This window comes from Pavona decussata, unplaced genomic scaffold (genome assembly GCF_977016875.1).
Source record: "Pavona decussata unplaced genomic scaffold, jaPavDecu1.1 SCAFFOLD_130, whole genome shotgun sequence".
In the NCBI taxonomy this organism is placed as follows: domain Eukaryota; kingdom Metazoa; phylum Cnidaria; class Anthozoa; order Scleractinia; family Agariciidae; genus Pavona; species Pavona decussata.
This window is the reverse complement of record NW_028145544.1, coordinates 3,634,725-3,647,139: the sequence shown is the minus strand read 5'-3', so window position 1 is coordinate 3,647,139 and position 12,415 is coordinate 3,634,725. Positions and strand designations below refer to the sequence as shown.

The 12,415-nt window shown below is 38.2% G+C and overlaps 2 protein-coding genes across 4 annotated transcripts in view; both read left to right on the top strand.

Moving 5' to 3' along the window:
- The first annotated feature begins 247 nt into the window (after positions 1–247).
- LOC146468751 (trafficking protein particle complex subunit 13-like) lies at positions 248–11,576 on the top strand. The gene is made up of 10 exons (XM_085124211.1): positions 248–374; positions 1,474–1,546; positions 2,321–2,365; positions 2,736–2,881; positions 3,839–3,953; positions 6,017–6,106; positions 6,920–7,020; positions 7,894–7,972; positions 10,384–10,458; positions 11,493–11,576. The coding sequence occupies exons 1-10, from the start codon at positions 295–297 to the stop codon at positions 11,574–11,576; spliced, it is 888 nt and encodes a 295-aa protein (XP_084980337.1). The 5' UTR covers positions 248–294.
- A 29-nt stretch (positions 11,577–11,605) lies between these two features.
- Positions 11,606–12,415, top strand: part of LOC146468745 (coiled-coil domain-containing protein 152-like) — a 53,875-nt gene continuing 53,065 nt past the window's right edge. For all 3 annotated transcript variants that reach the window (XR_014867489.1, XM_085124538.1, XM_085124535.1), the window contains exon 1: positions 11,606–11,979. The gene's annotated coding sequence lies outside the window, so the exon portion shown is untranslated. The remainder of the gene's footprint in view (positions 11,980–12,415) is intronic.

Below are 12,415 nucleotides of genomic sequence, written 5' to 3'. Positions count from 1 at the left end.
ATGACATCATTTTATGGTCTATAAGAGTGTAGACCATAGAAAACTGTTGTCCATTGTTAATTGGAGCATTTGTTTAACAGCAGGGTCAGGATCATTCTTGAATTCTGGCTGGGTAGTTAATATCTTGGTTATTATAAGTACTGACAGTGACAGTTTTGATGCTCTCATGCATTTGTGCTGGGAGTTCCTTTTAGACTGTAGGCCTAGATTTACAGTGTACTCATAATTTTTCAAACATTTCAGACTGATTTGCAGACATCATCCCAAAGATTAACCCTTTCAGGGACAGCTAACATGCCAGTCGCAAAACTGGATCCTGAGGAGAGTTTTGATCAGGTCATCCAACATGAAGTGAAAGAACTAGGAACGCACATGTAAGTATGATCAAAGGCCATTAACGTACCTTCCACTATTCCAGAACACTCAGCACAGGTGTCCAAAACAGTATTAACCAAAAGGCTTAAGAAAGGCCTACAGGGAAATGGATACCTGTTGAACTAATGTTCTGGGAAACTGGACCATACCTATTCCCCCCACCCCACCTCCCTGGTGACTTCTTGATTAAAGTTAGGAGTGGGGAGCCCTGAGGGGGGTGTGGTGAAGATTAGATTATGACAACAACACTTGGAAGACATTTATTTAATAATACAACCAAAAAACCAAAAATGGTTCCTCTGAGTTCTGCAACAGGAAGTGAATGACAGCAGATGATTATCACATCATGATTTCCACATAGCGACCTTCTTGAATTCGACATCTCAGATTTAGCGGTAGCTAAAACATAAATTTAAGTTAACTGTAAAAAAGGTAATTTTTATTCCCTAAAAATGGGAATATTCAAATATTTGAAAACCTTCCTAGTCACAAGTTGGTTGCCACAGTGACATCAAATTCAGTGGATGTTGACACACCATAGAAAATTACTGAACCCAAATAAAATTCTGAAGAATCATATTTATTTTGCTCAAAATAAAAAAAAGTCAAAGTTAAAGGCAGAATCCCCCCCCCCCCCCCCTCCGGTCTAAATAAACTCTGACTGTAAGAGTGTCTACAGGTTCAGTGATGGAAGAGACAAGAAATGGGAAGAGGGAGGGGTCAACTACCATAAGATTGTTAATCCTCATTAAAACAAGGTAGAAAAAAAAACCCCAGAAATTTGAGGCCCTTCCTAGTAAGGAGAAATAAAAGCACACCAGTCATAAACTGACACCAATATTGCAGTCTTGGTCACAATAAATGCATTGGAAAAGTGGTGTTTGTCGGATGTGTCTATCATGAGGCTATAATTATTTTGGTCTCCTTTAAATTTGCAAAGGGTTTGTTTTATACCACAGTGACTTTACAATGTATTTGAACAAATGAAAATTCATTGTCGGTATTATTGTCACAGATTTCAGGTTCTGACTCATCTTTGTACTAAGCATGGTTTTTACTATTAATAATTTATATAATGATTAAAATTTTATTTCTCAGTCTTGTCTGTGCAGTGAGCTATGCAACCCTCACAGGGGAGAAGATGTACTTTAGGAAGTTCTTCAAATTTCAGGTGATTTGTGTTTACCTTCAATTTATAATCTTTACTTAATATACATGAAGTCCTATCATTACTGACATCAAATGATCTTACTTGGAAATGACTGTGAAAAAACTACTCTGAACACAGACAAAATGATACTAACAATATAAGTATAAACTATAACAAACTGCTCTCTTTTTGACTGCTACATTACCAGTACATGTATAGTATTAGATTTCGATTTTGGATGATTTATACATCCTCGGAGACCCAGGGGCAGTTAGTCAGGTAGCAGGGATTTCCATGGGCAAAAGTTTACTGTAAGAACGGTACTTGCCCCGCTCGTACTATTCTTACAGTAAACTTTCGCCCACGAAAATCCCTGCTACCCAACTAACTGCCCCTGGGTCTCCAAGGATGTAATTTATACTGAAACATCTGATCTGCGAGTGAAAGGTTAAATAGAAGAAAGACCCACACAGTTGTTTAGGTATGCCAACTTGTTACATGTATATTAAGCAGTGTTGTGAAATAATGAAAGCCTGAAAAGAATTTAGGGTTAAACACCCGATTCAAACTCATGACCTCTGCGATGCTGGGGCTATCAAGCTTACATGGAGCTGGTCATATTGTGAGTTTGTAAAATGCCTGTGAATGATGAATAAATGAATATTAACATATGAAACATATATTTGAACTGCAGGTCAACTTAGATTAAATAGATGAAAGACCCTAAGCTTGAAGTCATTTACATTTGCAACTAATATAAGTAGTTTTTATCATTTCAATTTGTTTGGTTTCCAGGTTCTTAAACCCCTTGATGTAAAAACAAAGTTTTACAATGCTGCGGTAAGTAGTGCATGTGATTCTTATGCATACTGATCCTTCTTTATTTGTGGTCTATTGGAGAAATTCAAAGCTAAATTTCACCAAATTATATGATAATAATATTAAAATCACATTTCCAAACCTCCTTCACAGTAGCAATTGTGTTTTTGTGTTCTGATAAATAATTAATGAGTGTTAGAAATTATATATTAATTTATGACTAGCTTCTTCTTTCGGTAGACCTTACTTCCTTCTACAAAGCTTAATAGTCACAGCCCTTTTGTTTACTACTTTTCCTAACACTCTCTTACAAATACTCCAGCGCTGGGCTGAGTTTGTTTTGGCCCAGGTCACAGCTTTCTCAGACAATAACCACCTTGCTTGCTCACAGGATGATGAAGTCTTCCTTGAAGCACAAGTACAGAACATAACATCAAGCCCCATGGTGATGGAGGCTGTGAAGTTAGAGCCATCAGCCATTTACACTGTTACGGACCTGAATAACATCCCTGCCAACCCTAAAAGGGACGTGAGTGGGTATGTAATCCCTATTTTATATATCATCATCATCATCATCATCATCATCATCATCATGATAATTATTTATTAAGCCCCCTGATTGGATGTAAAAAGCTAATACCCCACTCCCCCAGCCCTTGCACCCTATTTTCCCTTCTTGTGGCAGTGCAGTGGTGCTTAGCGCTTCTGACTTTCAATCAGATGGCCAGAATATTAGAGGGTCTAGCTTGGTCTCTTCATTGCTGTCTTGTCTCCTTAGACAAAAAACTCTTCTCCACATTGTCTCTCCTCACCACCCTGGCCCCAGTTGTTCAATGGGTGAATAACTTTATCCACTGGAGAGAGTTATCTGCTGTTTGAACAACCTGGGCCAGGGGTATAAATGAGTACTGGCAACATACTGCTGGGGGTAACCTTGTGATGGAATTTCATCATATTCAGGAGGGAATAGTGATACGAGTCCTTGTTGTTTCATCCTACAGAGCCCTGGCCACTTATGCTTGAGTGCCACACGTTACCTTAACTGTAAATATGGATCCATATTACTTTCTTTTTGCCTGAAGGCTGGATTTCAAAGGATTCAGTAATCACATGAAACTGCCTCAACATTAAAGTAGAGGCAAACTTCCTTGTAATTTAGTCTTTGCACAATAAGTAATCTAATATATTGCAGGGCTTAGCATACAAAATCTGCTAAGCAAGTTTGGAGAGTTTTTCTGACTTTTTGGCTAAAAGGTGATAATTGTGCCCTTTTTGCACAAATCCTTCAATTTTTGAAACATTAGTTCAAATTATTTTTGTTCAAGATTTGTGACTGGTAATAAGTCTCCTCTCCCCCTCCTCCCCGGTAATAAGTCTCGTCCCCCCCTCCGCCTCCCCCTCTCTGTCTCTAATAACCGGCTGCCTCTTGAGGTCAACAATATTAAAAAGCAACTAGCGTTTTTATGGTAAATGGAATTTTTTAACACTTGATAGGGAGGAGGCCAACACAGAGAGCATATTTGGACAAGGATCATACATGAATCCAAATGACACCAGACAGTATCTGTACAAACTGACACCAGTGTCACCTGTTTTCAAGAATGTCAAGGTATGAGTCCCGACTGAATTTACTCTAAATGAATTGAGCTCTTCGATGGGCTGAAAAGGGAAGTATCACGCAAATTTGCTGTCATTTCACTGAAAACCTAAAAATGTTTGTCTGTCAGCAGAAACAACGAAATGATTGTCAAGTTTGTTATAAATTATCATCCCAGTACAATAAAACTGTTGATTAGTGCCTTTGGCCACAGACAGAGCAGGTCGGTATTTATTGAAACTTGAAAAATTTAAGCCTAATGTTTTTCATGAGTTCTCGCATTTTTGTATCCAAAATGCGGCAGAACAGATCACGAGTTGTTCCTTTCAAGAATTGAGTTGATTTCTTTTCTCTCGTCATTCTAGAATTACTTGGCAGCTGATTGAAGGTCTTATTTTATCATTTTTAACAAAAGATACCAATAACCTTATGATACTTCCCCTTTAAGCCATAAGCATCTTTCTCCAGAAGTTTTATTAGAAGGGGAGACCTGGGCACCATTACAGATGTACTCTAAACATGGAACGTGTCTTTGAAGAGGTTGAACTTCAGTCCAAACTAAACGAATCGTGAAAAGATGCCCGTCTATTCACCATTTAGATTAAGAACCCTTCCTGTTAACTTGAAGGAAACCTCCACTCTTAAAATAAATTAAAGGTTTTTTTTGAAAATATTGTTGAAAATACAATCTAATTTCATATTTCGTTGGAAAACACGGAAATAAGATTTTTGTGTTGAACAAAGCAGCATTTGATTACCGCCTATTTTCCCTTTTGAATTTCCCGGGCACCGTCATTGTTTTATACAAAAGAACTTCTGCTTACTGACAATAGCGGTAAGCGACGTCACAAAATCCAAAATGGCGGCGCCCGGGAAATAAAAAAGCGAAAATAGGCGACAATCATATCTAATTTTTAGCACGTGTACTTGGATGTTATTTCTACTTTTTAAACTAAAATTTAGAATTTAGACGCAATTTTTAACAATTTGGAGTCAATTAGTTGTCGGAGTGGAGGTTCCTTTTAACGAAAACCTTGCTTCTTTCCTTCCTCTTTTGAGCTGAAAATGTGTGGCCATTACGTACTTGACTGTATACTATACCAACCCCTTAGCTTAGCTGCAATTCTTTTTTTAGATTACGGAGATGTTTAATTTATAAACTTAAAAAGGTTACAAGAAAGATGGGGTAATCAACCGTATCAAGTATCAGAAAAGAAGTCGAGATTTTACTCTTTGATGCAAGGTCAAAGGGTTGGGACAAAATTGGATTTATGATGTTTCCCTGCGCACGCGACAGAAACAGGGTACGCCCGAACATCTCCATTCCCCGACCCCCACCCCCTTTACAATGTTGAGCCCATGTAAGAAAAATGCAAAGAGGTCTTGAATTTTTATTGGGGGAAGGTGTAGGGAGTAAAATGTATCCTAAACAGATAACATGGTTTCTTTAGTAAGGTCACACTAAATTAGCAGTTAATAGCATACTTTGTCCCAAGCATTTTTGTCCTTGATTGTAGTTCGGATGCTCTACCACTGAGGTATATGACACTCGTGGGAGCTAACACCATTCAACTAGGTTCATGAGACAAACATCCTTCATACTGCTAGGATTGGAATGTCGATAAGTGGTATATGTGAAAGAAATGTGATGTGAAAGTTGTATTCATACTCAATGTCATAGTCGTAATCAAATTTTACAGTCAATCCATGTCACGCGTGAACAGTATTTCCAAGATTGAAATGAACATTCGAATTTCTCTTTGTAATGTCCGACGTGTGAATGGAATGTTGAACATTTCTCTGGAAATCGTTCCGAAAAAGACGCATTAACTGAAAAAACAATTCAAAATACTTGGGAAACAATTGTTATTCTTGAAATATTCCATTTTGCAATGTAAAGAAAAATTCATAGCTTTATACCATCAATAAGCTAGGGAAATTTATACGGGAACTCTTAAATCTCGTTGGCGATTTTCAAAACTGACATGTAAATTTCAAAACTCCGTTCAAATTTCAAAAATATCGTTCACGCGTGACCTGGGTTGACTGTAAGGTCCGTTTTGTCACAAAACTAGGTCACAAATGTTGTTGGAAAATTGGACATTATATGGAGAACAGCGTTTGGGGAAAGAGGAAGACTTCAAACCAGTCAACTCCAAAGAGTGGTAAGCTATTCTGTACCATATGCATGTCCTTTATAATGTGTTATCTTCCCTTGCCTTCTTGTGGGGTCACACACGGTTACCAAGTTATCGCAGGCCAGTGCATTGGACTCAGACATAAAGACCCAGTCCAAAAGCAGTCTCCTCCCAGAAAATGGCAGCCCCTGCAAGTAATGGAATAATCTAAGCCTATGTCTACACTATACTAGATAGCTCTGACTTGTGCGGGCACCAAAAACATATCGGATAGGTTTTTCATTCACACACAAAACACCGATTTCAGATCGATTTCTGCGCCGGAGCGATGCTGCACTGCTTCGGTCTTTAAAGTGAATCGTCGCATATCGGATTGGTTTTCGTGACACTTACTTGAGTAGTGTGAACAGAGAATCGAACCGAAACGGAAGCCAACAACGAGGAACGAGTATTGGATTCTAGTGGAAAAGATGGCGGCGGTTTTGGGCCACTTCTGTTCACACCAGGGCGGAGTATTTTTCACAACGGCACAAAATACTATCCAACATAGTGCAGACATAGCCTAATGGTTCTTTAATATGGAACTCACACATCAGAAAGCAGTGACCTTCTGGTTGCAACGTTTCCCCAAAAGCAATGATCTCAAGTGTGACTTAGTACATGTGTATAGTAAGAGAGTAAAGAACTACACAAGCGTTCTTGAATAGGAGCAACTACAGAGTACATACAGGGCCACTTTTTACCGTATACCAAACGAGCCAGCTCGTTTGGTCTACGGTAAAAGGTATCCCTGTATTCTGTAATTTAGTCCTTGAATGTCAGTTGTGTTTATTTTACCAGCCTCCCGCAGTGTTAGACATCAAAATGAGTGTCATCCAAATCCCAGATGCAGTTTTAGTGGAGAAGAGGTTCCCGCTGAAAATAAGACTCAGAAATACATGGTAAGGACTGAGGGCAGGAGTATCTAAGGTCTTAGGACTCGGGAGCAAACAGGAGCTTAAAAGGATGACCCTTTGAAAGTCTGGCTTGCCATTCTTTTTTGTTTTGTTGGTTAGATTTTCATCGTTTTTAAAGCGACTTAAAATTGGTCATTGTGATGCAGAATTTGATAATATAAATACCGTAAAGTTCTCATGTAGTAATTGTTAGCTTCCGAAAGCAGCGACCCCTTCGAAAGCCGGCGACGATTACATCGATGGTCGTTGATAACCAAAAGTTGCTTGACCCTCAGAAACTAACAACCCCGCGGAAAAGGGATCTTCAGCATAACTTGTGTTTGTATGCAAAGGAACTGTCCCGATAAAGACTGATTTCTTGCATTTGTCATGGAAAAAGCACCTCATTGATACCTTGTAGAATAATTCGTGCAGGTTTTGTCGCCTTTGGCATTAGATAGATTGAAGATAGATAGGCTCATTTTACGTTTTACCTTTGGCTAAAGGAAACTAGCAACCTCAAAACAAGTAATAACGATCAAAGGTTACTAGCTCGTCCATCATTTTGGAACTTGAAGACATATTGAATTCAAAAGTGTTAATGAGTAATACTCGCGGTTTCTTTCGAAATGCAACGTAAACTGAATTACCTTCCGCTGACCGTGTGTTTTAGCCGCAGTAGTGATTAACATCGACTTTCTCTTCACAATGTCGCTACTGGATCAACCATAGAGGTTATGAGAATAATAGCAATGGTCACCAAACCCTGATTTTCCAACAAGTTCTCCCAACAAGTACTAGAAATACATGGAGAGAGCATGAGGAGAATACTCCTATTGATATTGGTGTTACTGACTGAGCTATCCTGTTTTTTGTTAGCGATAGAAAGATGGACCTTAAACTGTTTATGACGAAAAGTAAAGATGGCGGTCTTATGTGGTGTGGTACATCTGGCAAGGTAAAGTTTGTACTTTTTGAAATATTTACAATAGTCGTCAAAAAAATAAGCGAAAGAAGTTTTACACCACGTTTCGATGACTCCATGTCAACAGTTTAAAGTGAAAATAAAATAAAATTAACAACTTGATATATACCTTGCAAGGCGACAAAACGTAAATTTTGCAAGTAAAGGTGACAATTTTAAATAAATAGTTTTGCGTGTATGTGTTTGCGTTTTATCGCCTTGCACGGTTTATATTAAGTTGTCAATTTTATTTTATTTTCTCTTGAAAATGATGACATGGAGTCATCGAAACGTGGTGTAAAACTTCTTACGCTTATTTTTATCATTAGATGTTTAACTAAATCTAACCTTAGTCGTCAAAAAGCCTTAGAAAAACCTTGTTAGAGACAAAGGTATTTTTACACGGTTTACGAATGTGCGGGCAGAGGAGATTTTGGCATTGGCTGTTGGAATCCAAACAGAAAATTGTAGGTAACCACGCATTTGTCAGAGGTAATTAAATTGCGATAATTTAGATAAATCTAAAAAGATCTAAAATACATAACAATGCATGGCATTTCTTTCCAGTTGAAACTTAATTTTCTCTGAAAACTGTGTGGTTCCCCTTTATTTCTTTTTGGATTTCATTTCATTTAGTTTTACCATAGTTAATAAAAGGCAATGGTTAAGGCTGGTTTCCATATGATCGCAGATCGCAGATCGCAATAAGGTCTGCGATCGTCTGCGATCATATGGAAACTACTTCTGCGATCCTGCGATCGTGATCGCAGACGATCGCAGAAGATAGAACCATGTTCTATCTAAAGGCTGGTTTCCATATGATCGCGGATCGCAGATCGCAGATCGCAGATCGCAAACAATCGCAATTGATCGCAGACGATCGCAGGAGATAGAACATGGTTCTATCTTCTGCGATCGTCTGCAATCACGATCGCAGGATCGCAGACGATCGCAGAAGTAGTTTCCATATGATCGCAGACGATCGCAGACCTTATTGCGATCTGCGATCTGCGATCGGCGATCCGCGATCATATGGAAACCAGCCTTTAGATAGAACATGGTTCTATCTTCTGCGATCGTCTGCGATCACGATCGCAGGATCGCAGACGATCGCAGACCTTATTGCGATCTGCGATCATATGGAAACCAGCCTTAAAGCAACTTCAAAGGAATGGAACAATAGCGCAATAATGTGACCACAAGTGGCAGAGTTTATTATCGTATCCTTTTGTTCTTGATGTGTGAATAAACTGCATAGAATGACTTGGGACTTAACATGCAATTAGTTTTTTTCGCAAAATATTTCCAAGTTCGATATGTATTTATGAAAATAGAGCATTTTGAGAGCTTCGAAAAGAGATCTTGAACGAGGCTTTTTGGTCAATGTAGGCCGAAGTTTGATGTTTGTTTGTTGATCGGCAGTTCAAACTGCAAAGTTAATTTATGCGAAGCCGTCTTCGTCCGACGCGTGTGTGGATTCCCGAAGGTACATGTTCCTGAGTCCTGAATGAAATTTAAGTTCATCCCGAAAACGTTGCCTTTTTATTTGTATTTTTTTTTAACGAGAAGGTCGATTTGATGGCTGTAAAATGTGGTCTGAATGAGTTTCTGTGGTCGAGATTTCTCAACGACGCGCCGTCTGACAGTTCTGCAGCCGACTGCTCCTTCTCGTTTAGATTTTGAATTATTGAAGTTATTCACTACAAAGTAAAAATGTTGTTTGATGAATTTCACTTTCTTCTTTAAATAAATCAAATGAAGCCTGGGTTTTTTATATTACTGGAAACGCTGAGCATCCTGAGTTCTTGATATTAACAGCTGTGCTTACGTTTGATATTCGAGATCGTTCCGATAAGCGCGTGCTTGATCATAAGCATAAAATAAACTTTAAAAGTTTAGAGATTATCAAAGAAAAGTTGCAGTCTGACAGCTTTAAAAAACTTTTTTTGTGAATCGAACTGAGCTATTGTTCGTTCTCAGATGATAAACAAAAGGAAATTGTCACACATTTCCTCAAAGGGCCTTCCGATTTCTATAGTTGTCTTACATTCCCGAGTGACATCCGACATGAACACCGATGAATCGGAAAATGAGTCTAAACAATAGCATGAAACATGAATACTTAACAACCCACAAAACGTGGGTACACACTTAAATCGACGTGAAGTTGTCATGGGTTTGAAAGTTTAAAACCAGAGCTATTGATTTTTATTGCTGTGTGTCCAGATTGTGGTAATGATTCTGAGACAGTAAAATAAAAACTAAACTGGTTAATATTTTCACAAGATAGGTGAAGGTACATAACTACTTTCAGTGATAGTTTGTGCATTAACTGTTAACTAACAATCCTGTAGGTACTAAAATAATGAAGCAATTTTAAGTATCACTGGTTCTTTTCTTCTTAGCTTCGGGATGTGTTTGGTCAAAAATCCAACGTTAGTCTTGTGTTTGATTTTATGGACTCCGAGACAGATCTTGAGGTAACTTTAATTAAAGGTGGCCGAATACAGTTTTTTAGTGTACAGGTGTTAGAAGACGTTATTTGGAAACTATGTACTTCTGGACGCCCAAAATTGGTATGGTGTAAGACTAACTAAGGAGGAATGTATTTTCGTATGTCTTGTTGAGCTAAGTACCGTTTCCATGGCAATGCAGCGAACTATTAAACATCCATAAAAAGTAGGTTTCCTTTATTTTTAGAAAATGTACTCAATAGATTTTTTCCATTTTTTGTATCCAGAAAAACTCACAAAAAACGGACACAGTTGCACTATTTTCATGTAATTTTAACAGAGAGATTTCCTGTAAATATTGATTTCGCATTTTAATGTTTTGTGAAGATACCCTCTGTTAGATTTAGGTTTCTCTTTGTAGACGAGTTACGCTTTTAGGGCACTATTTTTATGCCAAATTTCACGAAATTCTAATGAGCGGTTCCTTAAAAACAGCTCATTTCCACCAAAACAACCAGTCGCAATTTTTTGGTCCAATGCGCATGCGTGGCTTAAATTGGGTTTCATGGCAAAGATGAAAAGCATGCAAAAGGTCTTGGTGAACGACTTTTTTGCTCGGAAAGAAAAGAAAAAGAGTCTGGAAATGAGAAACTTAGTTATTTATAAGGATCAAAGCTTAACTTTATTATCCATTTCATGTGAAATTGAGGGATCACTTTATCGACCGCCGTATTTACGTACCACAGCCCTAGCGCGCAATTAATAGCATCACTAAAAGAATCTGTAAAGCGCGCACAAACTGTATTCGGCCACCTTAAGTGACCTCTATTAAGCGGCCACCTATTAAGCGGCCACTCTCCATTAAGCGGCCACTTTCCAAAGTCCCGAATTATTATTTTGTCAGTAAAGTGCTGTATTCGATACCTCTATTCAGCGGCCAACCTCTATTAAGCGGCCAGTTTTCAAAGTCCCCAGGGTGGCCGCTTAATAGAGGTCCGACTGTATTTTAATACATGGTACATTTCATTGGGTGTGATTTAAAATGTTTATTGTTATTTAAGGGTGCCAAAAATACAATGTCAACTGGAATTCGAAGGCTTGTGGCCATTAAATCAAGTAAATTAGAAAGAGCAGGGAATTCGTAATGCAAAAATTAGCCTTACTTCTGGAAAAAAATGAGACCTTGGCTTATCTTTCAGGTATAAAAAAGGGGTACAGTTTTGTTTCATGTATAATATGAAACAGATAGCATTTCTGTCAGTAAAAGTTGGAATGTTTAAGGGTAAGGAGTTGAATCTCAGGGTGGAGCCCGGGACTGTGAACACAACAGGTGACAATCTGTAGTTAAATCTGCACAACTTTTTTTTGTTTTTGTTTATGTCATTGTCTGTTGGTTTTCTGTTAAATATTTCAGTTGTTATTCATGCTGCCAGGATTTAAAACCAAACAACTTGCTGATTAATGAGGTGTGCTGAAGATTGGAGATTTTGGACTTGCCAGATCTTTTGGAAGTCCAACTAAGGCTTATACACATCAAGTGGTGACAAGGTAGGAACGTTGTATTTGTGGTGTATGTTGAAGACTTGAATTAGTGAATAGTTATTTTGAGGGACTGGTTCTGAAACCTTGCCTTGACAACAATGGTACTACAAATGTTGGAAGGGCCGCGACTGTACACAATCCTTTGTTTTAACATTCACACCACATTTGAATATCTTAACAGGAAGGGCTCTATTGGTCGCTTGCTCCAACACACAATCTATTGTCTATTGTTGTTTGTGCAGGCTCAAGGCCAAAAATGCTGACAAAAATGTACAATGTATAACAAAGAGGTTTGTCATTACCTTTTATCAACTATGATAGTATGAATTCTTCATGTTGAAGTTCAGGTCAATTGCCCTTTTTGCTGAGTTTAACCCCAAATTAATTTTTAGTGAAGTTTTAATGCTGCGAAGTTACCATTTGCTTCGAATCCAGATGTTAC

Bases quoted from the DNA above. Each gene is read 5' to 3' on its own strand.
- LOC146468751 (XM_085124211.1), top strand. From the start codon at position 295: ATGCCAGTCGCAAAACTGGATCCTGAGGAGAGTTTTGATCAGGTCATC. The intron at 2,882-3,838 runs GTATGTAATCCC...AACACTTGATAG, and splicing joins CCTAAAAGGGACGTGAGTGG to GGAGGAGGCCAACACAGAGA. The intron at 6,107-6,919 runs GTAAGCTATTCT...TTATTTTACCAG, and splicing joins CCAGTCAACTCCAAAGAGTG to CCTCCCGCAGTGTTAGACAT.